Here is a 25,392-nt window from a genome sequence, read left to right on the forward strand (position 1 = left end):
ACTGCCTCCTCACTGCAGTACCTAAGCACCACTGAACTCTCAGTTTGACTACAGAGATTGCTAAGAAGACTTCATAGAATATAATTTCAATTTAGGTCCATAATTATAAATAAAGTAAAATACATAAAATACATATCCATCCATAAAATACATTTCTTAATAATAAAGTTTAGTCCTTTCAAATATTGCTATTGTAATATATTTGTATTGTTGAAATGTTTACTATTTCAGTACTAATTCAGATATGCCCATAAATAATTTCTGCCAATTAAAGCATGCACAAGAGAAATTATTTCCTTTTTTTTTTTTTTTTTTTTGCAAGGCTGCTACTACTAGTTTTCTCTCTCCCTTTCTCAAAGAAGAAAAAAGATGGAGTCATAACAATTTTGATCACTTGAAATCATTTGCATTCATGCTTTGCAAACGTTTTTTGCCCACACTTGGTTTCCACCTGCCTATACTACAACTGATGTGCAACCGAATGCTATGGAAAGCACTGCTGAGAAAAGAGTATTTCCTTATAGTACCTGATACGAGAAGCACGTACTGGATTTGAGCAGATTTGAGGAGCACACAGATGCTACTTACCATTTCTTGCCAGTATGTCATCATAGACGGGGCAAACGCCGTAGTATAGCGGTGGATCTCTGGGTGGTGTCTGAGCGCTGCCTTGTGAGCCTACATGTCCTGCCCCACAGGCAGGAGCCGAACAGTTCACGTGTGCCACAGCTTCTTCTTCTGGAGGGTTCAGCCCGACACAGTACCCAAAGTCGACCTCTTCAGACACACTTCCATGATGGTTGTGATTCGCTGCAGCACTTTTCAAAGCTGTGTGTGTGCCATCGGACGGGTCGCTCCCAGCAGCCCCCTCTGACCACGCAGACCCTTCTTCTTCCAACGTTCCTTGCTGCTCCAATAAAAACTGAGCCAATTTCTTCTCAAAGATAAACCTGGTAGTCGAGGTGACAGGCCCACACTTCAGTCCTGCTCTTACAACTTCTTCTCTAAGCTCATCAGGGCTGAGTTGCTTCAAGCGGGATAAGATCGCATCCATCGTTATCTGACCTGGAGGAGAAAAAGATGAGATTAATTGCAAAGTCTTTTTCCTATTATTTTAATGCTGTATTAAACCAAAGAAAAAAAGTGTCTCTTAACAATTTTTCTGACTCTGATGAGATTAAGGCAGATACAGAGAAGGCAAAATGTTTTCCAACTCATTAATAGCATTTAAGCCATCAGACTTACACTGTTTCTTCTTCCTCTTGTGCCTACCTCAAAGTATTTACAACATACATTTTGTTCTCTTTTGCTCCTTTTAAGTTTCATTAGGACTTTCATTGTGAAAATTTAACCCAGAACATCTATGTCTGAAAATTGATGACAGATATTATTTGACTCCTATCAAGAAACCAACAAGCTGTGCATAAAATGGGGCAGAAGGCCACATGGCTGCAGTACAGTTCTGGTTAGACAGCCCCTACAGCTGGAGCATGGCTCTGTCTCTATTGCAGGAAGAATTTCTCGCTGAAAAACATAACACACGTGTGAGGCAGCAGCCAGGGCACTGCCTCTGGCAATGACTCAAGGCTGGAACTATTGACACAACTTGGTTTTTCCCAGCTCCTGTTCTGTGATCAAACAGTCAGGAGAGAGGAGCAGCTGACCTTTCCACGTTTCCCTCCCTAACATAGAGCAGAAATGTAAAAATTTCTCAATTTCCACTGGGAAATCCTTCTTTCCAGTGTGACACTCAGTGCTCCTGTTCACCTCCCTCCATGTTATCCACACACTCGCAGCTTCTGCACAAGCAGCAAAGACACTGAAAACACCACGATGCCAACACAACTCCCTGCCATGAAAAACCTCTGACCCTAAAAAAACACAACTAAAAATAGAGGGTTCAGAGAGCTCAATAACATAAGAAGCTGCAATGTTACTTCGTTAGATACTAAATCCACACAACCAGAAGAGCTGTGCCTTCCTCCTGCTGCACAATGTTAGCAGTGACAGCTTTAGGACCGAGATGCTACACAGCCACAGCCCTCGCAGTGCTGGCCTTCGCTCACTGCCCCACCAGGCCATGCTCCGTGCTGGCACTCACAGCATCCTTAGGACCAATTCAAGCAAGCTACTGCTTCACAAGACAAAGTAAAAATGTTATTGAAATGGTTGTACTTGCACACAGAGATACAGGTCAGCAAGGACTGTCCCCTTCTATTCAAAGCAAAGGATTTTCTACAATCATAAAACGGTTTGAGTTGGAAGAGACCTGTAAGATCACCTATTTCCAACCCCTTGCTATATGCAGGGACACCTCCCTGTAGTGCAGGTCGCTCACAGCCCCATCCAGCCTGGCCTTCAATGCTTCCAGGTGGAGGCATCTACACAGCCTCTCTGGGCAACCTGTTCCAGTGTCTCACCAACTGCACAGTAAAGAATTTCTCCCTAATATCTAGTTTAAATCTCCCCTCTCCCTGTTTAAAGCCATTAGGTGGTGTTTGAACGCGGTGTGTGAAACACCTCATCGGCTCAAGTGCTCCCCTGCTTTAGCAGCAGTGTTGCAAGCAGCCATCAGCATCAACCAGAAGATGCACCAAGACGTGCGAGGCCCTCTGGGAAACCAACGCAGGGCTGAGCCTGCAGCACTGCACAGAACAGAGCGGGCTGCAGCACTGCAGGGACTGCATCCCAACAGCTGAGCCCTCCTTCTGCCACCATTCCAGCTCAGAAGAAATTCCAAAATCTCACCTTTCTCACACAACTGCACAGCCACCACTTCTTTTTTTCCACATATATTGCCTGCAATCTTATCACAAAAAATACCCACAAACTGTACCTGACTACTTTGCATATTAAGTTGTCCAAGATTTAGTTGGTAAAGAACCTTTTAATATAAAAAAAATGCAGCCTGCCCAACTTTTTGCAACCGTGAACATAGCCAAGCAAAATCCTACCAGAGTTTGAATTCAAAGCTATTATGCTTCTGAAACTAGGAAATAGCATGAAAACAGCACTAGTGCCAAAGCTCAGATCGATTCCAAGTAGCACAGCTTGGCAGGTAGAGTTATGTGTCTACGTATGTGTACGTGTGTATGAGTGTGTGCTGTCTTCTGTGCACAGTGTTTTCTTTTAATGTCTGATTTTAAACGTGTGCTTAGAGCACTGCCTCAGTCGCAGGTTCTTTCACCAACATGCAGTAGAAGCGCAGTGGAAGCATGGGAAGTGAGAGCAGGGCAGCTTCAGGAAATAGCCCCACAGCATTCCCCCTCCTCAGCAGCTCCGGAGCCACCTGCCCTCCTGCCATCACCTGCCTGCCCACGGCTGAGCCCACACACCTGACACACCTTCTCATTTTTGTTTGACACTTAATCTTCAAGTATTTTGAGGTTTCTTTTGGTAGTTTTATGCTACTGTCTTTTAATTAAGGGATAAAGCCACGAAGTCACATAAGAGAGTATTAGAAATTGCTATTCTGATTGATAGTTTTCTTTTTGAGATTGACTGCAAAACCACAATAATGGTAAAAACTTAGAGCAGGAGAGTTTATGGTAGAAACATCTCAATGAAAATAATTTAAGATAATGTTATATAAAGCCTGAAGAATTAATTCAGGAAATGCTCCTGTTTCAGGGTTCAGAACCAGCAGGGCCATTCCAAATACTGCATGAGAGCAGACACAGGAACCTGTATAACCATGGACACAACATGTGCAGGCACACAAAACCCTTCTCCCGGCGTGTGGTTCAGCAAAAAATACAGTACAGGACCAATTTTTCTGGTATCTTATGTTCTAGTTGGGTTACTGCCTAGAATTCATCAGCAGCAGCAGAAGAAAAAGTACTAATTTCATATGTCCATTTCACATGCTGCAGACTGCACACAACCAAATCCAAAAGGGACGTGACAAAGCAGGCAGCCAGGAGAGCAAACAGCCCTCGGGTTACGGCCGTGAGCACAGACAGCGCTGCAGAGGTCAGGTCTGTGGATGGCTCTGTCACCCAACGGCCGGAGATGGCACCCAGCGGAGCTGCCTGCATGTCTCACAGCAATGCATTTCCCTGCTGGGAATCAACGGGCAACTTCCTTGGAGCACCACTGCCCACAATGCCCCACAGCAGTTCATTTATTCGAGCACCAGAGACCAACTTTTTTAATCAACAGGATGATGGACCACACGGATACTCAGCCTTCCACACTGCAGCCGTTTTGTTGTGCAATTCATACTCTTTCAAAAAAAAAAATACGGTTTATTTTTAAGAATCCTCAAGTTCACTTAAAAACGCAACAGAACACCCATGAAACTGATGACAACGTATTAATTTTTGAAGTCACCACCTATTTTTACCCATCCAAATCAGAAGCGTGCCTTGCAACCCCACACACCCGTCTGTTTTAAGGCAATTACGCTGCCGCGGATGGCAGCGGGGATGACCCGAGCCCGGCGGTGCTCAGCGCCTTCAGGCACTGCAGGCAGCTGCACCCCCCTCGCCCCCCCGATCCTGCAGGGCCGCCCCGCCCCGCACCCAGCGGAGCCGCCACCGCCCTTCGGAGGCTCTGCCTAACAAAGCACAGCGGGGCAAAAACGCGTTTCTCTTTACTCGCGGCATCAACGCGAAACAACAGGATCCGCTTCCAGAAATTAAGATGATACCGGGACAGAACGAGCCATCAGCACCTGAGGACAGCAACACGGCTCTGCCGTCCCGCTTATCAAAACGGTCAGCAATCGAGCAGCGCAATCGCGGCGCCGTGCAGCACCGCACACACGAATATCCGCGTTTTCCCCCAGCCCGGCTTCGGGACACGCCCGGCCGGCCGGGAGGACGCAGCGCTGCGGAGCGGCCGGAGCTCAGCGCACCGCCTGCGGCCGCTCGCCTGCCGGTCCCGCCCCGCGCGGCGGACGCGGACGAACCGGGAACGAGGTGCGGGAAAGGCGGCGCCGAGAGGACGCAGTGCGAGACGCGAGGAGCGACCCGAGTTGTGCCGGGCCAGCGGGGCGCCGCCCGTGACGGAGGGCAGCCGATCGGGCGAGCCCCAGCGCGGCCGGCCCGCGCAAGGCCGTCCCGCCGTCCCGCCGCTCTCACCTGGTCGGCTCCCGCCGCGCCGCGCTCTCTCCGCCTCGCCGCGCGGGGTCGGGCAACGGAGGCCCTCCGGCGGCGCCCCGCGCCCGCCCGTCCTCCCGTCCAGCAGCCGCAGCAGCCAGCCCACCGCGCCGATCAGCGCGCAGGCGGCCAGCAGCTCCCAGGCCGGCCAGCGGCCCCAGCCGCCGTCCCACAGCGAGCCCCAGCCGCCGCCGCCACCGCCGCCGGCCGCCCCGGCCCAGCGCTCCATGCCCCGGCCCGGCCCGCCCGCCGCGCGCAGACGCCGGCCTCCGGGCACGGTACCTCGGCGGCCTCCCGGCTTCCGGCCCTCCGCCCCGCCCCGCGCCGCGCCATACAGCGCCGCAGCGCCCGTCGCGCGGCAACGCGGCCGCGTGGCATGGCGGGAGAGCCGCCGTCCGTGCGTTCCCGCCGCGCGCGAAGCGGTGCGGCCGCAGAGCTCCGCGCGGTGCTGCCCGTCTCGCGGCCCCGCCGCTCACCTCCGCGTTTGCTTCCGGACGGAGCGCCGCGCCGTGGGCTCCGCTCCACCGGCGCCGATCCCCGCGGCCTTCGGCGCTCCCGCAGCCGGCCCGCCGAGCGGAAGTCTAGTGTAAAACGGGAGTTCGGCACCTGAAGGGTAGCGGGGCCCCGCGGGTGGCGCCGAGCGCAGCGGGGATCGCCCGGAGCTCGCCGCGGGGAGGCCTTTCCCTCTGAAAAACGTCGCCGCTCCACACAGCCCTCACGGGGCCGCCGGCGCCCCCTGCTGGCGGAGCTCCGCGCCGCGCTCCGCTCTCCCGCTCGGTGAGCTGCAGCTGCCGGCGGCTCGGCGCCCGGTCGCTCCGCTCGCAGCGCTGCTCTCCGGGCATAGCGGGACCGGCGCCTGCAGCTGTAGTAAAAAATCAGCGGGGGAAAAAAAGGTAAGAACGAAGACAATGACGAACTCTTTCAAAATATCTTTTTAAAAAATTGGCTATACAGCACGTTCTGAATTCTAAATAAATTGTCAAAATTAAGAGAGAGTGGTTTCTCCTTATAAATAAAAACAGCATGGAGCCCTTTACCAAAAATAGTTTATTGCACAAAACTTTTAGAGGAATTCCTATGCACATTATTTTATAACCGACATGCTTTGTGTGATTGATTGCGTAACTCCTCCATCCCTGGGTTATCCCTTCACAACACAAAATGACCGACTCCCATCTTTACACACCCAGCCTATGCAGATATTACATGAACGAGCATCGTGTGTAAAACATAATGCTGCTTTTATAACATTGAGAATACCTTTATCTCCTCCAGGGATCTGTGCATCCGTACTGGAAATCAGGCTGCTCTGCTCTCAGCCTGAAGTGTTATGCAGCAGTGGGAGACTTCTGTGACCAGACTGACAGCTAACGAGCATCACTGATTTGGACTGGTGTCAGTAATCAAGGCTCTGATCACAGCAGGTCACACAAAGTGCTCACACCTCCCTGTCAGAGTTATTGGAACATACGTGATGAGCTGTGCATCACCAGTAGCAAACTTGTCAGCCCCGAGGTAATTTGGTACTGATAGCACTGTGTGTGCCCAGTGCACATCTGATGTTGTCACAACCACACTCGTGCTGCTGCATTTCACTCCCCTAAGGAGGTAAAGGTAATCCATGATAATACTAGCACTCCAACATTCATTCTGGGTAATTCTCTGCTCTTTGTGCCTGTGACAATGCCATAGATGCAGTAGGATATTGCCTGAATGAACAGCGTGGGATCGGATCCTCTACTGCATCAGTGGCTGCAGGGCTCAGCTGGCCCCTGTACAGTGCATGAGTATTTCCAAGATAGCTGGAAGACGACAGGATGGAGCATTACAGTGTTCAGCAAAGTCACAGACAGTAACTAACACTTCTTTTGTTGCAGGTTTTTCTTAGTTGTTGTTTTAATGTAGTTTTTTCCAGAGCCTCCAAAAACCAACAGCATTTGGAAACCAACAGTACAGCCTTTAACAACTTTCAACATCTGGGAAACATTCTTACTTTACAGCAACATTTCTGCCCCATCATCAAGCCTGTTCAGTGGGTAGCAACTGCTGAAAAACAGACAAGGAAAATACATTCCCCTCTAATACTTGAGAAAGCAAAAAAACCCTTTGAAATAATGTTCTCCAATTTCTAAAAGCACACCAATGTCAATGAGGCACTGACGCTCTTCTGATACATTTGACAGTTCTCAGACATGCAGAGGGGACCCACTTCTCATTCCAGTAACTGCTCTGTTTACTGCCCAGACAGCAAGAGACCTCTGCCTCTTGTAGAGAGAGCGTGTTCAGCCTCAGGGCGAGGCCTCTTAATTAAGCAGCAACTATTTCTCTGGATAATTAAGATACATAGCTGATAAGCTTGAAAGAAAAGGCTTTTCTTTTGTCACATGCTGAGTGCCCCTTCTAGAAGGCTTTCTAGTGACTCCTCTGACTTCAGCACTTAGGACCACACCAGATTTGGACCCAAAGACCTTCTCTCTGATCTGCAACGAAACAAATGGCATGGTGCTTGTGTCTATAGAAAACCACACGGTGAAAATAAAATAACTAGTGCCCAGGAACTTTTAGAGAGAGACAGGTCGATCAATGCAGAAATCCAATCTCAGAATTTCTCAACTCCTTCATCTTTAAAAAGAAAAATACATATCTAAGACTACCTGACTGTACCAACTCAGCTGTCTTCATAAGGAGCTAGTGCAAAAACACAGTGCTGCACCGAAGACAGAATGCAGTACTGATACAAAAAGAAGAACAGACATTTTTCAGACAAGACCTATGAAGGTTTCTTACAATTCTGGCTTCTCTGAGATCAGATAAAAGCTTAATCTATACAACTGTTGGCAAACTTCAGAGATTAAAACATAATGGATTAACTGTAGGCAACATATTCACCAAAATGAACACCAACGTTAACCCTGCACAAGTGTTATTTTATTTAAAATCCTCAACATTCGATAACTTTTTGTACTGAATATATTACTATGTAGATTTGATTTTGTTATTTAACAACACTGCATATTTTTTTCTTCTTAGAGCTTAATATACAGGCAATTTCAAGAACATGACAGCAGCGAGATAATCAGTACCACTGACTCTGCAAAGTGGACTGCAGAGGTTTGCAGACATCAACATGTTTAAGCTAGTCAGTAAAGCTTCTGGCTTTTCTTTAAATTTGTCAGTAACTCTGTATGTTGGGCACCTCATGTTACACTAAGGCATTTCTCCCTTTGCTAACTTGAAAACCTTGGCTTTTAGCATCACTTGACTCTGACTCCACAAAATGCATGTTAAAATCCAGGAGCTAAGCAAGGGGCACAATGTCATTCAGTATAAATGCTAAGTACTGAGTGCTCAAGTAGATTTGAGCTTCAATAGGTAATTATGAGCTCCAAAGCTGGATAAACATCGTTACCCCTACCCAACCCCACCCCTCATCCAGTTTTGACTTATCTGAAGCAAACTTCAATGGTCTCCTCTCAAAACACCCAAACCCATCCAAAAGAAGCCTCCTCCAAGAAGCTACTTCCTCTTGAGAAAAATAAACAAGCTGGACAACTGACAGGGAAACTTCTCCAAACACTGCTATAGCTAATTATGAAAAAGTTACTTGAAGAGATGCTTTTTTTTTTTTTTTTTAAATAGCTGATTAGTCTCCTTGCACTTGTTAGATTCATTTTTCATACCAGCCTACAGTGGATACAATTGACCTGTTTTCTGTCTGTTTCAAAGACAAACCCATGCTGGCACAAGCTGCCACTCAATCTTCCAAAGAACATCCCATACATTCTTATCTGTGCCTCAGGACACCGGATGAAGCAGTACCTCTGCAACAGTTTTTGAATGAGGGGTTTATCATTGCACTCTGAGCCACGCAGGCCCACGAGACCAAAGGAGGACTGCTTTAATAACCTAGCTAAGGCATCACAGTGCCACCACTTTCTCACAGTGGAGGCCTTATAATAGAGGATGCAAGGGGGAGGGGGTGAAGTGTGTTGAAAACATAATAGAAATAATAATTTTATAGCCATTATAATTCTGTCTTTCAAAGTAAAATAATTATATATCTAGAAGCTCTGGCTTTGGGGGCTAACTTCCCTAAGCCATTTGACAGTAAGTTAAAACCCAGCAAGCTTAAAATGTAATAATATAACAAAGAGAGTAACAGACAACAAAAAAAAAAAACAAACAACCTCATGTCAGCCTTGACTTACTGTATAGAAGCATATTAAAACAGAAAATTATGATTTTTATCTTTTATATATATAAATATATATTACAAGCATACCTTTAATCAAGGATGTCTACTTCAAAAGTCGAACTAAAAAGGTGCAAGAAGTGTTTGTGCAGTGAAGCAAAGCTCCCTACTGGCCTGCAACTGTAAGAGAGAAACTGTGACATTTAAGAAAACATCCCAGGCAAAACTGCCAAAGTTCTGTCATCTTTATAACTAGAAAGGGCTTCAAATGCTTCTTTTTTTTTTTTTTTTTTTTTTAAATTTTTAAATTCAGACACCTGTAATCTCAAATTTAAGGAGATTATAGGTGTGGGGAAGGATAATGTTCCAGTAGGAGTAGCCATTTTTCAACCACTGCCTGCAGCTGAACATGAGCAGGACTTCTCTTTTTTTCTGTGCTCTGGACACAGCCCACAAAGGGAGAAAAAACAACAATCTGACCTCAACCCAAAGAAAAAAAGAACTAAACAGAACAAAAAACAGATGAAGCATAATCAACTGTCATCTGCTAACAAATTTACCCAGATTAAACAAATGCAGACCTGGAAGCAGATGCTCTTCTGGGGCTCAATGCAAGTCTTCAACTTAACCTCTCATTAAACCCAAAAACAAGCCAGATTTCTCACTCGGCAGTCCCCAGTTTGGTAGAATTATTACAATAAAGTTTCATTACAGTAAGGTTTCAAACAAACCCTTAGAACAGCACATTCTGCACTTACTATTATGCTGACTTCTCAAAACCGTGCCCTTTAATTCTACAGGCAAAAGCAAAATTCTGAAGACCATTTTAAAAGTGAAATAAATAAATAATTCTGATAAAGATTTGTTTACACACTTAAAGCAATAGGAAGAAAGACAACTGCTGAGGAGGTTATAGTGTCAAAGCTTCCTTGTCGCTAACATCGCAATTCTGTTTCTTTTCAACCAAAGCAGGTCGCTCCTGCTGCTCTGAAGCAGTTGCAGGACTAGTGGAGGTGAAGTCCATTAGCTGCTCCTCAATCTGAGTCCATGAAGACATTGATTCATGCACTGTAATGGTGTGTTCCTCCATCTGACGCTGAAGACTGTCCATTTCTTGCCTTTTGAAAGTTTTGGGAACAAAAAAAGAGCAAATATTATCAAGCAGAAAGCTAACAACTAAATGAAAGACAACTGAATTGATTTTCTGGTTTCTGATACCTACTTCAACACTATCTAAGCTAGAGCTGTATACACTAGAAAGAGGTCTAAACAAAACTTAGAAACCATCTGTAATTTAAGAGAAAAACAAATACAATACACTTAATCCAAAAGTAAGTGCCAACAATGCAGCAACTCCTTTAATGCACATACTTGCTGCCAGCAAGATGCAGCACCATTTCCTCAGGAAAGGCACTCAGCATCTGCAACCTGATAGACGTGGCTGCCTTGCAGATATTGAAGACAACAGGGAGGTAGAAGTGAGGAAAGCATCAGAGAAAAATAAACAAACACGCTGTGACTTGTATTCAGACACCAGCTTTGTATAAGGACAAGTCTGGTAATACAGATTGACTGCACAGATACTGCAGGCTCACTCCCCTAAAACAGCAGCAAGGTAGTATTAGTATCTCAGTTCTCACATTAAGCCCAAATTCCTGAGGTTGGAGCTTTCCTCCTCAGAACTTTGTGTACATCCTTGTGAGGGCAGACACAAAAACATACACTTGGCAGAATAAAAGTCCACTGTAGAGATCCATTAATTCATTGCTTGGGCTCTTATCACAAGCAACCCTGCTGATAGTGAGAAGAAACAAACACCAGCTTCTCCACTAGCAAGAGCAACTAAAAATAGCTGTTTCTGGTTTGTTCTGCAGCGTATCTATTTGGGTACTGAGAAATTTAGGATGAACATTTTGTCTGCTTGTTCTTTCCTTATTCCACTGCCATATAAGCAAATACTTACAACAAACAGAACATCCTACTGTCCTAAATACAGTCCTAATAAGAGGAAAATAATTCATTTCACAACTCCTTTTTTTTTCCCCCCTTTAGTTGGCAGCTGGTTTCTTGGAAACATTTAAAAAGAATATTTAATACAGTTTTAAAACCAGGTCATACTTCAATTGCCGGAGACAGCTGTTCAGATTTTTTAAAGGCTCCTTGCTCACAGCTGTTGATGGTTTTAACAGTTCTTCCAGCAAGGCAGCAGGCACCGGGCAGTCCGGAATCTTGACTGGAGTCACAGGATTTGAAGAATTGTTCTCTCCTTTCCTCTGGTTAAAGGGAAAAAAGAATAGTCAGAAATAAATTAATCCATTTCATCCACTTCACTTGTACCAAATGAAGCCTCACACTGTTGGTACATAACACCAACATGCTTCTCATGGGTCACAAGTGTAAGTTCCTAACCTAAAGTCAACTTTTAGCCATACTCATAAGTAAACAGAAAGCATGCAGGCCTACTCAAGAAATCACCCTATGAAAGAAATACAACAATAGGGATTCAATGCAATTTACTTCCGTTTTCAAAACAAAAATTAATGACATTATTTCAGTATAGTTAAAGAGAACAATTCAGGGAAGAAGAAAAAACAAAAAACCAACAACAGTTATGTATAATCAAAGAAATCCTTCTGGATATCCTAAGACCTGCAGGATGAAATATAAAGACAGATGTCTAAAAGAATGAAACAGAGAAGTTCTATATGAAACTCCCTTATCACCTGAGAGAAAATAAGTGCAAGAGACCAAAGAACTATTAATAGTTAGCTTCTGAAACTCTGAAAGGATTAAAAACTAGATGGGACCAGAATGGAGAAGACAGACATATTAGCATTAAGAAAATATTATCTAAATACTTGCCCACTAATCATTATTTAAGCACTTTCTCTTTTGCTTTATTATAATGAGTTAAATGGAAATGTAAGATAATATGCTAAACACAAAGATTTCTAAGGAAAAAGATGTGAAATCAAGATCGGGCAAGATGTTTTTGCCTGGAAATGTTGCTGTATTTTTTATTTCAATCTCAGAACATCATTAAGTCTGTATACAGACAGGCATTTCAGTTAGGAATTTTCACCAAGTTTCTTTGCAGCAGAGTATTTTCCAGTACTGTAATCTAATGGCACTACTACATATTCCTTCTGCTCAAATACCTTCTTCATCTTGCCGTGCTTCAGGTCCATCTTCAGTTGCTGGTTCTGCTGCAGCAGTGACTTCATGCTGTTCTTCAGTTCACTCACTTTAGCCTGCAGCATAAACTTATCCTTTTGAGTCACCGACAGATCTTCCCTCACCATTTCCAACTCAGTCTTGATATTCTAAATAGCAAAATAAGGAAATGAACATGATGCATGAAAAAGGTATAGAAGCCCAGCCAACTAATGCCTTCACCACCTTATTCAGTTTCCAGGGGAAACTAGAAAAAGTAGCAAAACGTAACAGCGCGATATGAATCTAATTAACCTCGGCAGAAATCCAGAAATAAAATAAAAAGTCAATAATCTATTTTCTGTAATAAAACAAGAAGCTAATAGCCCAGTGTAATTAAGAAGAAAAGCTGAAAAACACAATGATTTTTTTTTTAATAAATTTACATCTATTCAAATAATTAGTGCAAGTATGATTTTAAACTATAAAGTACTTTTTTAGTTATCCCCCTACACCAATACCAGTTACCCATCAGAATCTCCACTCGCTAGATGAAATACCTGCAGGACAACTTGCATCCCTTCCAGCTCCTTATGGCTGCGCTGCTCACTCATATCCAACTGCTGCTTAAGTGTTTCAATTTCTCTTTCTTTTTGTACTACTTCCCACTTGAGATCTTCCACCTAACAGAAATAAGTACCTTTAGCATTCTGTATGCATCCAATGAATCACAAAATCTAAAGTATTCTTACCTAAGTCTCGCGAATCCTTCCTGTCTCTAAGAAAACCTCCGAAACCAAACTATTAAAAATTGCTGAACAAGGACAAAAGAAATCACACAACACATCATAAATAAGGACAAACACAGTAAGCGTGCAGCTTTTACCTCTTGGCTTACTAAAGGCTGCTCACTAAGCTTTTCATCCAGCCTTTTCTGCAGAAGTTGGAGCTGAGATCTAGCTTCTGCCAGCTCTTGCTGAAACTGTGATACTTCCTGGGAATGCTTCTCATCCTCCACCCTAAGCAGCAGGATTAACAGAAACACACACAGCAGTTACTCACTCTGCCCAAGTACTTCATTGTGTCAGCTATGTAATCACAAATGACACGACAGCACTGGCACCTGCTTATAGCTCTGCAGTCTTTGCCAGCACAGTCACAGCAAGAGTTAAGTCACCAGTGACAGATGCGTAACTATTTTAAGTACCACAAAAAAAATCTGTATTCCATGAACACTGGTCTGCTTACAAACAACAGCTTATGTAAACAAAAAAAAAACCTGTCAGTAAATTTGCTTTTGTTCTAGGAAGAACAGAGTTAGCCTTCGATCCATTCTCACGTAGGTCTCATAGTTTCTTACAGTTTAAGAACATATGCTCTATACAACAAAACAAACTGAATTTCAATATATTGTGGAATATATTCAACCCTCAAATTCATCCTCTATGTAATTCTTCAGAGCTATGAAGAGAGGAGAACAATGTATATTTTACTTGCTAACTTTTACTAACAAGAAATAGTAAAAATCCAGGTTGGAAGTGGGGAAAAAAAAAAAAAAAAAAAAGGGATGATGGTGAAACCTACATACAGCCCACTTCAAATCCAATTTAATCACCAAGAGACTGAGACATGCAAATACATGCCTAGCATCCAACTGTACATTCTATAATCAAGCCCAGCTAGGGCACATTTCAGCATAATCCACTCCAGGGCAGCGAAATCAAATTTCACTGAGATAGGTGTTTTTCAGAAGGCTTCTTTTATTTCCTGTACTCTCAGAACTTAGGCATTTACTACAGCACACTTACTGCAGTTTGTCCACTTCAGCCTGAAGGGCTTGGACAAGCAGTTCTTTGGCATGTAGCTCTTTCTTGACCTCATTGAGCTCCAGGGCAGCAGCTCTGTAGTGACGGCGGTTGTGTGCTGCATCTGCTTTGGCTGCTGCAACCTGCAAGAAAAAAAAAAAGATGCCATTTTCTTTGCTCTGTCACAGCAGGAGAATCATACAGGGATGTAGGCCAAGGGAGTACAAAACAAAACAAGAAGAAAGTTGTGCAGCAGTATTAATTTGCTGCTAATACTTATTATTTTTGTTTACAAAACACTGTTAGTGTTGTAGTGAAGCATCCTCGCTTCAGGATATGCTCCTCACATTGCAAATTACAATGGAATTTTCTCGGTAGTCACAGAGCATGGCTAACAAACAGGGCATAACAGAAAAGACATCAACTGATCTTTCAACTATCATCCATTACAATGGAGATCCTACTGGTAGCACTACATTGTAAAACATACATTTTCTGTAAAGCCACTGCCCAAATACTTTACATTTAAATCATCTTTTAAATGAATAAAAGAAAAGAAGACTTATTACCTGCTCCTTAAGGTCTTTAACTTTTGACTTTTCTTTCTCCAAGGAAGCCTGTAAAGCTTGAATAAGTTGTTGCATTTGCTGGTCCTCTTCCTCCTTCCGCTTTAGGACTGCCTGAACCTGCATCACATCCAAAAACAAATGCACGTTTCAAATACACTCACTGGAAGATCAGTGGTAAATATGAACACTAGCCAATGCAGCAACTGCAAAACTTCCCTCTGCTCTTCAGGTTAAATGGTAGCATCTTACAGGCAATTCTTTGTCAATATTCCCATTTGTTTATATCCCAGGAATACATTACTACTGGAATACAAATCGATGTTCATCTCAGCGAATCCTTATGTGACACAGCTTGCACATCAAGATCCAGTCTTAAATGAGTCAAACTTTCACTACTGCAAGTTTTTCTGCATGATTTATTCCACCTCCCACCAGCAGCTCTGCCTAGCGCCAGATCTCACTTTTCATCTGTTGTTGAGTCTCATGCTACTGCTGTTATGCAACACACAGGAGATCTGGAGCTGAAGAAAATGTGCCAACCTTGCATCAAGTGACGACCTCTACATCTTGTTATCAGAAATATCAGCCAGTTCCTTTCTTAAGATATTAAGCCAAAAGTCAAATACCTGTAGATTCAGTTGGACCAAATCTGCTTCTCTTTTTGCTAACGCTGTTTCTAGAACATTGTTGTGCTCTCGCAAAGCAGCATTAGACTGACTAAGGCCTGTGAGTTTTCCACGTTCGTGTTCCAGTTCAAGGGCCAACTTCTTGTTAATCTCTTCTAAACGTTTTATCTTCCTCCTGAACCCTCGAGACTCCTGAAGCTACAGTCAAAGAGAAATCCAAAATACACAAATAGTTCCAGATTACTACCTCAAAAAAATGAAGTCATTAAGTTTCTCTGCTTTCACAGGTTTTTCTTAATATATAGTTCAAAATAGGCACAGTTACATAGTAGTTGGGGAGTTTTTTATTATTTTGGAAGACTAGGATGCTTGCTAGACAGCTGAATCTCTGAGTACTGCTCAGATGCAGAAAAAAAATAGTTGATTTTTTTGGACTGACCATTACCATCCTGCGCTTCAAAACTCGCTGAGCATCCATGACTCCCAAAAGACAGTGATTCAATGCACAATCACTGCCTTGTGACCACACACTGGTAACAATAAAGGAACTACCCTTCTCTCTTCTTTTCCTCTATGCTAAAATGATTCATAAAACCATGAAGAGCCAGTACAGGGCAGCACAACTGACAAGTGCCACTAACACAGCATTTCCCACATAAGGTTCAGATTTTCTGCACTGTTGAAATAAAATTACAGTACTAAAATTTCTCTTTTCCTCTAGGTACTTTGCCTGAATTGCATGACAGATGGGAAAGTGGCAGTACAATCACCTCATCCTCAAGTTCCAGCACTTTCTCTCTGTATTCCTCAAGCTCCTGGCTGGTAAGTGAAATCACTTCTTGCAGCTCTTTTTCCAGCATCAACTTACTGCTTCTAACAGCTTGCAATTCTGTCTCCAGGGCTTGAATCCTTTCCTAAAGACAAAAGGATAAGGCAGATTATTGCATCATTCAACTGCAGAGGCAATTGTTAAGAAGTTTATTCTACTATCAAATATTAAATGAGCTGCTAGTGCTCAATTTAAAGGTCTTGCTCAGAGCTTTACTATTTTGGAAAATCTTCACATGCTAAGACTTTTTTAATCAGTTGCAATCAGTAATCAGAAAAATATGGATGAAATATAAAAAAAACAAAGCTTGCCAAATCATCTCTCTCAAATGTAATTAAGGAAATTCCAAGTATTTAGAACATTGATACAAGGTTCTTATCTAGCTCTATATTCCAAGTATTTTCATCACTTCAGTGTAAAACAATATTCTGACATATTTAATATTGTAGCAGTGCCATCTTTGTATTAACAGTGTTAAAGACATCTGTATACTTGAGCAATCTGGTTGCTTCCACCATCAGTGATCTGTGCTTTTAGCTTGCTCAGCTCTGCTTCAGCAGACTCCTTTGCAGTGAGGGATTCCTGCAGTCGCCGACTCAGAATGCTGACTGCATTCTCATAGGCTTTATGCTTTGCTTTCATCTCCTTCTGAGCACTTGTCAGATCTGACCCTAGACGCTTCATTTTCTGTTTCTGCTCAGTAATGGCCCTAGAGTGAAAGCATAAACAAAACAAGGTTAAGACAAGATTTGCCTGAAAACACCGTTGAAGGATTAATTTTTAACGTGGTTCAAATGCAAAGTTAAATAATTAAATAAAATCTACATACAGTCCACTTATAGCTACAGCTGAGCTGTAAGGATCCCACAGGAGACAGCACCAAAGCCTTGCTGTAGTTAAGGCAAACAATGCCCACTTCTCTCCCCTAACCCCAACCCATTCATCTCAGAAAAAGCCATCAGGTTCCTAAGGTATGATTTTTGGCTCCTTGCAAGGCAATGATTAAGAATTCTGAGAGCAATTAAGAAACCAGAATCTTCATACTGAAGTATGTAACATACACTGAATTTAGAGTAAGAATTCAGTTTAATGTGTCATCCAATCTGAGATCTTTGATATGTTTTGTAAGAAGTTTTCTTCTATGATTACTGGTAAAAATAAAAAACAAACAAACCCAAACTTGTTCTCATTAAAGCCATCATTCTAGCCAGTTGGGGCTATAAGACACTGAAGGAAAACTAGGATTAACTTAATGTTAACTCCAGTTAACATGTTTTACTATGTTGACATAATATACATGCTGCATGGCATATATCTTTGGATAAAAACCATGAGTGAATCAGAGAAGCTGCAACTCCTGCTTAGCACGCAATCAACATTTTCCCAAATAAGACTAAGGAATAGGAAAAGTCTTTCTGTTAGAAAGGTGTTCACAAAAACAAACATCATATTCTTTTGTCTGTACTAAAAGAACAGACTTACTTCTTTGCTTCTTCTTGCATTTGTTCTACTTGCAGTTTTAATGTCTGATTTGCCTCAGCAAGAGATGCCATTTGCTCCTTATCAAACTGCAGAGACTTGATAGGGAAGGAGAAAAAATACATATTTGCTTTATGTTGAATTACAAGGAAATATGTAAAGTTTCAAAATTATTTTCAACTCTAAATAGAAACAGTAGAAAAAAAAAAAAAAAGCTATTTCAAGGTTCTCTGTCTTCTTTCCAACTCCTTGGCATTTCTTTTTAAATGAATTCCTCTGTGGCTGCCATGATAACATGTATGCACAGAGCTCTGCTTTGGTCTTCCCTCTCAGACTGCACTCACTTTGAGAGCAGGTTAACTGCTTCCACGTCACCTCTCTGCCACTCCTGTAGCACCCTCCTCCCTACTGACTTGCAGGAGATATTAATTACTGATTTGTGGAAGGCATATGCACACCCACACATACAGCATTAAGTAGGTAATCAAGAACCTTAACTTGCAGGTAGCCACTCTGTTTGTTGCCAGAATATTGCCAGGAAACAACAACATATCCTGTATGTAACACTCCCTCAGTGTCCAAAGCTTAGCAGCTCCCATACCTGTAGGCGTGTTTCCATTTCATCTCGTTCTTTCTGCACGGACTGAAGATGATTTTCTATTTCCACCATCTGCTGGCGAACCTCAGTCACTTCCTTCTGTAGTTTCGAGTGTTCAGATTCAAGTGACTGTTTTTCTACTTGAATTTGTAGTAGTTCTCGTTTTAACTCTTTCATTTCCGAGTCCAGTCGCTTCTTTGTAGCTTTCAGCTCACTAATCAGCTGGTCCTTAGAACTGGCATCTCTTCTATAAGCTTCCACCATTACCTTGAGGAAAAGATCACCCCTGTAACTCTAAAATCTATAAAGCTGTAATTTACTGTTAAGTATTTACTGCTGTTATTCCAGTTTTGTGGGGGCATTATCAAATAATACAGACCAACATCATCTCCTGTAACATATTCATGCAAGTTCAGAGACTTATGCAAGCCCAGGTATCAAATAATCAAATAATATCAGCAGTTCATTAAAAACTAAGGGAAGACTGTTAATAGCAATAAGGTACACTTGTCTTCATATTCTTTATAGAACTTCTTACACGCTACTTTTTAAAAACTAAACTAATTGTAGAAAACTATTACATGTGCACAATGAAAAACTGTTGACATGAGAAGGGGATTTGTTTGCAGCCCACAGTTTAAACAACCTTCTCAAAGCTAAGCCAAACAAGCTACAACAACTGCTGGCAGTAGGATAAAAAGTAGGTCAGTGGTGCCATAATACATATATTTTTCCTAAATCAATAGCATATCAAATTACTATTTTAAAGCTATTCAGAATGAAACTCAAGTAGCAACCACTTTTCAAAGATGCAAGAAAATGATGATACTTGAAGATTTTCCCGAGTGCTTTTGCAAAAGCAAACTTGATATCAGCAAGCCAGAGAAATGTTATATGATGGACCATTTGGCAAAGTTCCTAAAGTGCTATGAAAGCATGAATTGATTGGTGGATCTACTTTTATCTTAACTGCAGATAAAAATTCAGCTGTACAGAATACACAAACCATACATTGTGTCACAAAGTTATTTGTATTTGCTACTGAAAATTGATTCCAGCTTCCTCACAAAAGCCCTCAGAAGTACCTACACTGTAAAAATCTGTTCTTTGTTTCTAATTCTCTGAAATAACTTGCTTTTGTTTACCTTCTGCTGTAAGAACTGTTCCTTCACTTTTTGAACCTGTTTTTTAAGGCTGCCATTTTCCTGTTGAAGATTTTCTACCTGCCAGAACAAAAAACAAAAGATGTTGCTTCACATGCCATACCACATAGTCTACATTACTTCAAGCACTGACAGTACCTTCTACTATGGTTGAACATACTGCCTAATCTAATGAGGATCCTGTTTGTGACTAGGTATGTCAACGACACTATTAGATAACCCAGCATTTTATACAGAAATAAATTTACATCTTATAACGAACCATGTAGTAAACAGGGGCCCCTTATTCTGACATTAAGATTTTAGTTTGTGCCATTAATCTATATACATGGTATCCATACAGCATCAGCTCACACATACATGATCTACTGAAGAAAGCAGCTGGTTCTTTGAATGGGAAAAAAAAAAAAAAAGCAACTCTCATTATATGTGCACCCACAGCTATTTTATGCTTCTACTGGTAATACTAACAAGTTCCATTGCTCTCTTCAAAAGAAACCTCTACGGATTACCAGGAACTCATCATAAGCTGTATTCAATAAGCAAGCTCTTCATGGAGCTTTCACGTGGAGCTTGGATGCCATAAAAGATAGAGAACGTATATGATTATGACACTAAGGTGCAAAGGGAAGGGTCACAATACTTTAAAGCAGGCACAAAAAGAGTAAGGATTTGCATTAGACTTTATCTTGTTAACCAGCTCAGTGCCTAGAAAAAAGCCTTGGCTGGTATACAGCAATATCCAAACCCAACCCTTCTGTACTGTTACAAGACAAAGGCTCAGTTAAACATGACTAAATTACTGCCTATGGGAGATGTTTGATGGTGTCAAAAAAAAAAAAAAAAAAAAAAAAAAGCACATCAGAAAGTTATTTTCATGTGGTCTGTACTCAATTTTTTTTTTTTAAGACTTATATTTCAGAAAGATGCACAGAACAGAATCAACTAACTTTAGCTTCCCATCTCATATAAAGAAAATGCATAAAGCCACATAGATACCAAGTAGAATGAAACAGTAAACATTCTAATGTCATAACAAAATATAAAGCATCAGCCTTCCAACAGAGAAATATAACAGAATTATTAAAACATTCCCAATTAGCTGAATGTTGAAACCATAGATGACATAGATGAACCTGCCTATACAAATCTCCTGCTATGTAACTGGCAACGTCACGTGCCTGTGGCAATACTGAATTGCAACAGCTGTGTTTAATAAAGACACTTTTAGGGATTTATTACCTGGCTTGACTTGATTGCCATCTCTTGCCTCAATTGTTCCAAGATTTCTGATGTTACTTCTGTATCTTCTCCAAGGCGTTTTGTTCCTTCATCAAGTTGCTCTTGGCTTGCTTTTGCTGTCTGCAGAGCTACTTCCAAGACAATCTTCTCATTTTGCAAGTACTGTATCATGTCGTCTTTAGAAGTAGCATCACTTTGGAACTCTTCTAATCTGGCCTTCAGTTCATCATACTGAGTTTGCAGGTCATCCAGGGTCTGCTCTTTGGTATGCAACATCTCTTGGGTCACGGTGAATTGTTTCATCAAATCTAGGTGCTCTTGCTGTAAAGATTCAAGCTGCAAATCTCTCTGATGCAAAGTCAGTTTGACCTGAGAAAAGTATTTTAAGATTAAGTTAATACAAAATGAATGTTGTATTTGAGAATGCACTGCAGTAAAAACAAAATATTGTAACTACCATTGAACTTCTAGGAGAAAATAACAGGAGATCTTGACTGCCTAACAACTTTGGACATTGAGCTATGCTTCTTGTCCATATTTGGAATAATTACATATTGAATTCACTAGCAAAAGCAACTTCTAAGAGAACAGTTCTGAAATTTCAAAAAGGTACTCTTATTGAGATGATTTTAAAAAAGGAGAATGAAAGCTTCTCATCCGAGGCAGAGCAATTTTCACATGGATTTCATTTTTGCAGAAATCTTTCAGAAGATTTACAAAAGTTCAGAGCTCAGTAATTACTTACTATTGTCTTATCAGCCAACAGCCAAGTGCTGTCTCCTTTGCAATCTTTGGGAAGTTGTCTAACAGCCTACCTGATCCAGCTCTTGCTCCAGTGTTGCTGCAGAGTCAGCCATTTTCTGAAGCTGTTCTTTCTCATCCTCAAACTCCTCTAGTTTTCTCTGCAAGTCTTCTTCCACCATGGTTTTAGCCTCTTGGATCTGCATGAAGGCAGCTTCTTGGTCCAACATGTCAGCCTGCACAGAAGAAAGCAGGAGTCAGCATTTATAATTTCAATGGGTAGGGGCTGTGTGCACATGCTCTGTTGGGAGAATAAAAAGGAAAAGGATAAATCATCAAGAACATTTCTCGATGAAAGAGACAAGCAAACATTTTGATGTCTGCCCTACACACCAGTAGATCTTTACTGAAGTCAACCACTAACGTACATAAGACACATCAGAAAAAATAGTGAATGTCTTGCATACTTGTGACAATCTGAATTCCTCTTAAATAACTTTGCATACTTTTTAAATTGACAAGATATAAATAAAAAGAATCTTTGAAGTATTATAATTAAGCCATATAGAAAATTCTGGACCAGAAGATCATGAGATGCCATAGCTACTCCATGAAATAAAATTTCCTGTTATTGACACAATTGCTATTAGCAACACCAGAGATGAGGAGCTTCCACTAACCTGCTGCTTTGCTGCCCTTGCTAGCTTATGAGATGTAGAAGCAGCAAAATTCAATGCCCTGAAGGAAAATCCTTCAGTTTTCAAATACAACATTTGCAGAACCTAGATACACAAGTTTAACAGAATATAAACTGCAGAGACCATCTACAGCCTTACCTCAATATTCTGCAGCTGTGCTGCAATTCGTTCCTTTTCTTTAATAGATCTGTGCTGGGTTTCAGTCAACTGCTGAGACAATGCCACATTCTCCAGTTTGAGATGTTCCAACACACCTGCTTGGGTCATTTGCCCAGCCTGAAGGGAAGGGGAAAAAAATACACTGGTTAGAAAGAAAAGCCAAAATTCAGCCAAAAAACGTCATAGTCCCAGGGGAAAGGGGAAAAAAAAAAAAAAAAAGGAAAAACAAAAAAAACATACAATCTGTGCCTCATCTCAACTATTACTTACATGGCATTACAGTTCTTCACAAACATACGACATGGTTATATTTGTGCTTCAGTAGCGATATGACCTAACACACCATGATGCAAACCAAACCAGCCCCCCCCCACTCTACTCTCCACCTGAATTATACAGAGAGAGGCTCCCTTATCAGAGTTCATAAACAACATCCCCTCGATAGAACTAAGAAAACAACGTCCTCAGTCCTACATGAAGCAAATCACACCACCTGTATATTAGCCATCTCGCTCTGCAGCCTGACTCGAGCCTCCTGTGCGAGCACCAGCTGCTGCTGGTACCACTGGCGCACATTTTGGAGAGAAGTGATTTCTGTTTCAGATGCTTTCAGCTTATTGGTCAGCGTGGTTCGTTCCAGCTGCACTTTCTGAAGTTGGTTCTGTAAGGAAGCTAACTGCTGTCGCAGATCATGAACTAAAAAAAAAAGGAAAAGAAAGAAGAGGGATTATCATACACCATCACTCTGCCCTCATGCACAGGTTTTCAAGGCTTATTGCTGTGTTCACACCGTATTTATTTGATCAAAAACATATGCACCTCATTGCACAAAGATTGGCTATTCCAAGTGAGCCGAAATTCTAGAATAAAAAAAATTAGGGCCATAACCAGAACAAAATTAAAATAAATGAGTAATTTTTAAGCTTTTTAAGGGGTAGAGATATGAAATAATTAAAAAAATAAAATTGCAGATAGGTACCCTGAAATGGAGATTCATCATTACAAATTGATATTTGTACACGTTTCTAAAAACCATCAGTCCATTTTCAAACAGTATTAAATACTTACGCCTCCCTCTCCAAGCTGGCAGTGTCTTGCAAATTGTGGCACTTGTGACACAAAATAAAAAGCAATCACCTTAAAATTCAGACTTTTTTTGCTAGTATGACATCAATACAATGCGTATTAAAATTATTTCTTGCTCTTGGGCTTCAGAATTATGTCAAAATAAAAGTATTTCTAGAATATAAAAATTGTAGAGATCACAATTTACATCAGCCCACCTGTGCTGTCTCTGGTGAGAACACTTTTTTGCATATCTTCAACTTTCAGCATGAGTCTTTGGTACTGCTCCTCTGCTAGCTGCAAATCATTATTTGAAGAAGCCAAACTAGCATTCTTTGCTTCCAGGGTGTTTTGCAGGTCAGCCATTGCTCGTTCCAGGTCCCAGCAAGACTGCTTTAATGTGGCCACTTCGGAGCTCAGCGATTCCTGCTTCTGTTGGCTGCTTTGGCTGTGCTCCACCTGCGCCTGAAGCTTCATGTTCAAAGCTGCAAGTTGGGCCTGTAGCTCAGCCTTCTCTTTCAGAGCCTGAATGCGTCCCAAAAATAAAACACAAAGGTCTTAACAGAAAATACACTAATGGCTGACTACAGAAGATGCATAGCAAAATGACTTTGCTAAGGCAAAGGTCATTTTGTCACTTCAAAAAATGATTTTTAGAACATCTTGCCTACCAAATTTTCAAAGAAAATACAGAAGACAGCACAGACAAACCACACAATGTTTCTGTTATAAATCCTGACATGGCTATTGGCATATAAGATTTATTTCCACACTTTAAGTAAGAATGTTTTGCATTATGTACATTACACCATTAGTCAATACAAATTGAAAATACAGCAGTACAGACAATCACTAGCACAACTCTGTATTTATCATCTCTAGACTGCTTTTGTCCTTTTTTTTTTTTTTTTTAAACCTTTCAACAGCTTTACTGGTTTTATCTCCCTAAACATCCTTGTAATGCAAGTAGTTCAACAATGTTTTTACAAAACACACTTCCCTAAGAGTAGGAAGCCCTCGAAAATTAATTAACACATTAACATAATTTGCTAAATACAGAAATTCATTTTCTACCTGATTAGCTTCTACAGAAAGTGCCTCTAGTTGTCCTTCAAGTCTCATCTTCTCCTTTAGCACCTGCAACATTTCGTCATGAGTTCCTGCGACAGAGCTTTCCATAGATACACTGCAGAGACATCCATACACAGTTAAGGGTTAGAATACTGCACTCACCTAGCTAAACAACAGCATTGCAAAATTCAGAGGTATTCAGAGTCCATAAGATAATATGCTTCCCATGTGACCTAGCAACATGCATTCCAACTTTGACGGATCCAGAAAAGAGGGGAACAAATTTGGTACCATCTAAAGAGAAAGAAACTACATTCACACTGAAGTTTTATATGTAGTAGCTGCAAATGTAGGAAGCTAAGAGTTTATTGTGATACCCATACTTTTGTTATTTTTACAGAAGTGCAAGGTAACAACAAGAAGTGCAAAACAAGGAAGAGAAGGTATTTGGCAGAAGGGTTTTCTTATTCTCCTTCCACCATACACAGCTGAGGAATCCAGAGAAAACTGACAAGAACTTCTCTCTCATTTCTGTGAGAATTAAGCCCATGATGAGACAATCAGTGACAACTGATTTTACCCTAATGTCTCATGAAACTTCACTTTACTCTGAAGCAGGGAAGGGGTAATCTCTAAACTGCTTGCACAATATTTCAATCATTGCATTTGCAGACAAGTGATTTAAAAAAAAAAAAACAAAAAAACAGCACACAAATAACTGCATCAGTAAGGCCTTCAGCAGTCATCCACTTGCTTGCCTATAATCAGTTTAACACCTACCACACACATGTAAGCTTGTTAGACTCAAGGGCTGCAGAGACTAAGAGTATTACAGACAGGACTCTTAGCATTACACAGTGACTCAAGGTCTGAAAGATCACATAAATGATCATAAATGAT

General features: G+C 41.6%; 2 protein-coding genes and 1 long non-coding RNA gene across 6 annotated transcripts in view; 1 reads left to right on the forward strand and 2 right to left on the reverse strand.

The window, feature by feature from the left end:
- The window catches only part of ANKLE2 (ankyrin repeat and LEM domain containing 2), a 17,719-nt gene extending 12,369 nt beyond the window's left edge, over window positions 1-5,350 (reverse strand). The window contains exons 1-2 of the mRNA XM_085238813.1: window positions 5,085-5,350; window positions 589-1,065 (exon numbers count right to left, since the gene is read on the reverse strand). Of these exons, the coding sequence (XP_085094939.1) occupies window positions 589-1,065; window positions 5,085-5,331 (724 nt within the window). The 5' untranslated portion in view covers window positions 5,332-5,350. The remainder of the gene's footprint in view (window positions 1-588; window positions 1,066-5,084) is intronic.
- LOC146543161 (uncharacterized) lies at window positions 4,502-23,902 on the forward strand. The gene is made up of 3 exons (XR_014887089.1): window positions 4,502-4,718; window positions 16,169-16,269; window positions 23,767-23,902. It is a non-coding gene; the product is annotated as an uncharacterized LOC146543161 (long non-coding RNA).
- The window catches only part of GOLGA3 (golgin A3), a 27,643-nt gene continuing 8,385 nt past the window's right edge, over window positions 6,135-25,392 (reverse strand). For 3 of the 4 annotated variants that reach the window (XM_085238812.1, XM_085238811.1, XM_085238810.1), the window contains 19 exons: window positions 24,496-24,607; window positions 23,640-23,946; window positions 22,850-23,052; window positions 22,336-22,473; window positions 21,574-21,735; window positions 20,759-21,127; window positions 19,499-19,576; window positions 18,357-18,620; window positions 17,759-17,853; window positions 16,769-16,985; window positions 16,218-16,361; window positions 15,448-15,645; window positions 14,822-14,938; window positions 14,256-14,395; window positions 13,334-13,466; window positions 13,008-13,130; window positions 12,453-12,617; window positions 11,413-11,567; window positions 6,135-10,412 (listed from right to left, as the gene is read on the reverse strand). In XM_085238812.1, coding sequence (XP_085094938.1) covers window positions 10,205-10,412; window positions 11,413-11,567; window positions 12,453-12,617; window positions 13,008-13,130; window positions 13,334-13,466; window positions 14,256-14,395; window positions 14,822-14,938; window positions 15,448-15,645; window positions 16,218-16,361; window positions 16,769-16,985; window positions 17,759-17,853; window positions 18,357-18,620; window positions 19,499-19,576; window positions 20,759-21,127; window positions 21,574-21,735; window positions 22,336-22,473; window positions 22,850-23,052; window positions 23,640-23,946; window positions 24,496-24,607 — 3,328 coding nt within the window. In that variant the 3' untranslated portion in view covers window positions 6,135-10,204. The remainder of the gene's footprint in view (window positions 10,413-11,412; window positions 11,568-12,452; window positions 12,618-13,007; window positions 13,131-13,333; window positions 13,467-14,255; window positions 14,396-14,821; window positions 14,939-15,447; window positions 15,646-16,217; window positions 16,362-16,768; window positions 16,986-17,758; window positions 17,854-18,356; window positions 18,621-19,498; window positions 19,577-20,758; window positions 21,128-21,573; window positions 21,736-22,335; window positions 22,474-22,849; window positions 23,053-23,639; window positions 23,947-24,495; window positions 24,608-25,392) is intronic. The other variant, XR_014887088.1, reaches the window with a different exon arrangement.

This window comes from Meleagris gallopavo, chromosome 17, assembly GCF_905368555.1.
Source record: "Meleagris gallopavo chromosome 17, MGAL_WU_HG_1.1, whole genome shotgun sequence".
NCBI lineage: Eukaryota > Metazoa > Chordata > Aves > Galliformes > Phasianidae > Meleagris > Meleagris gallopavo.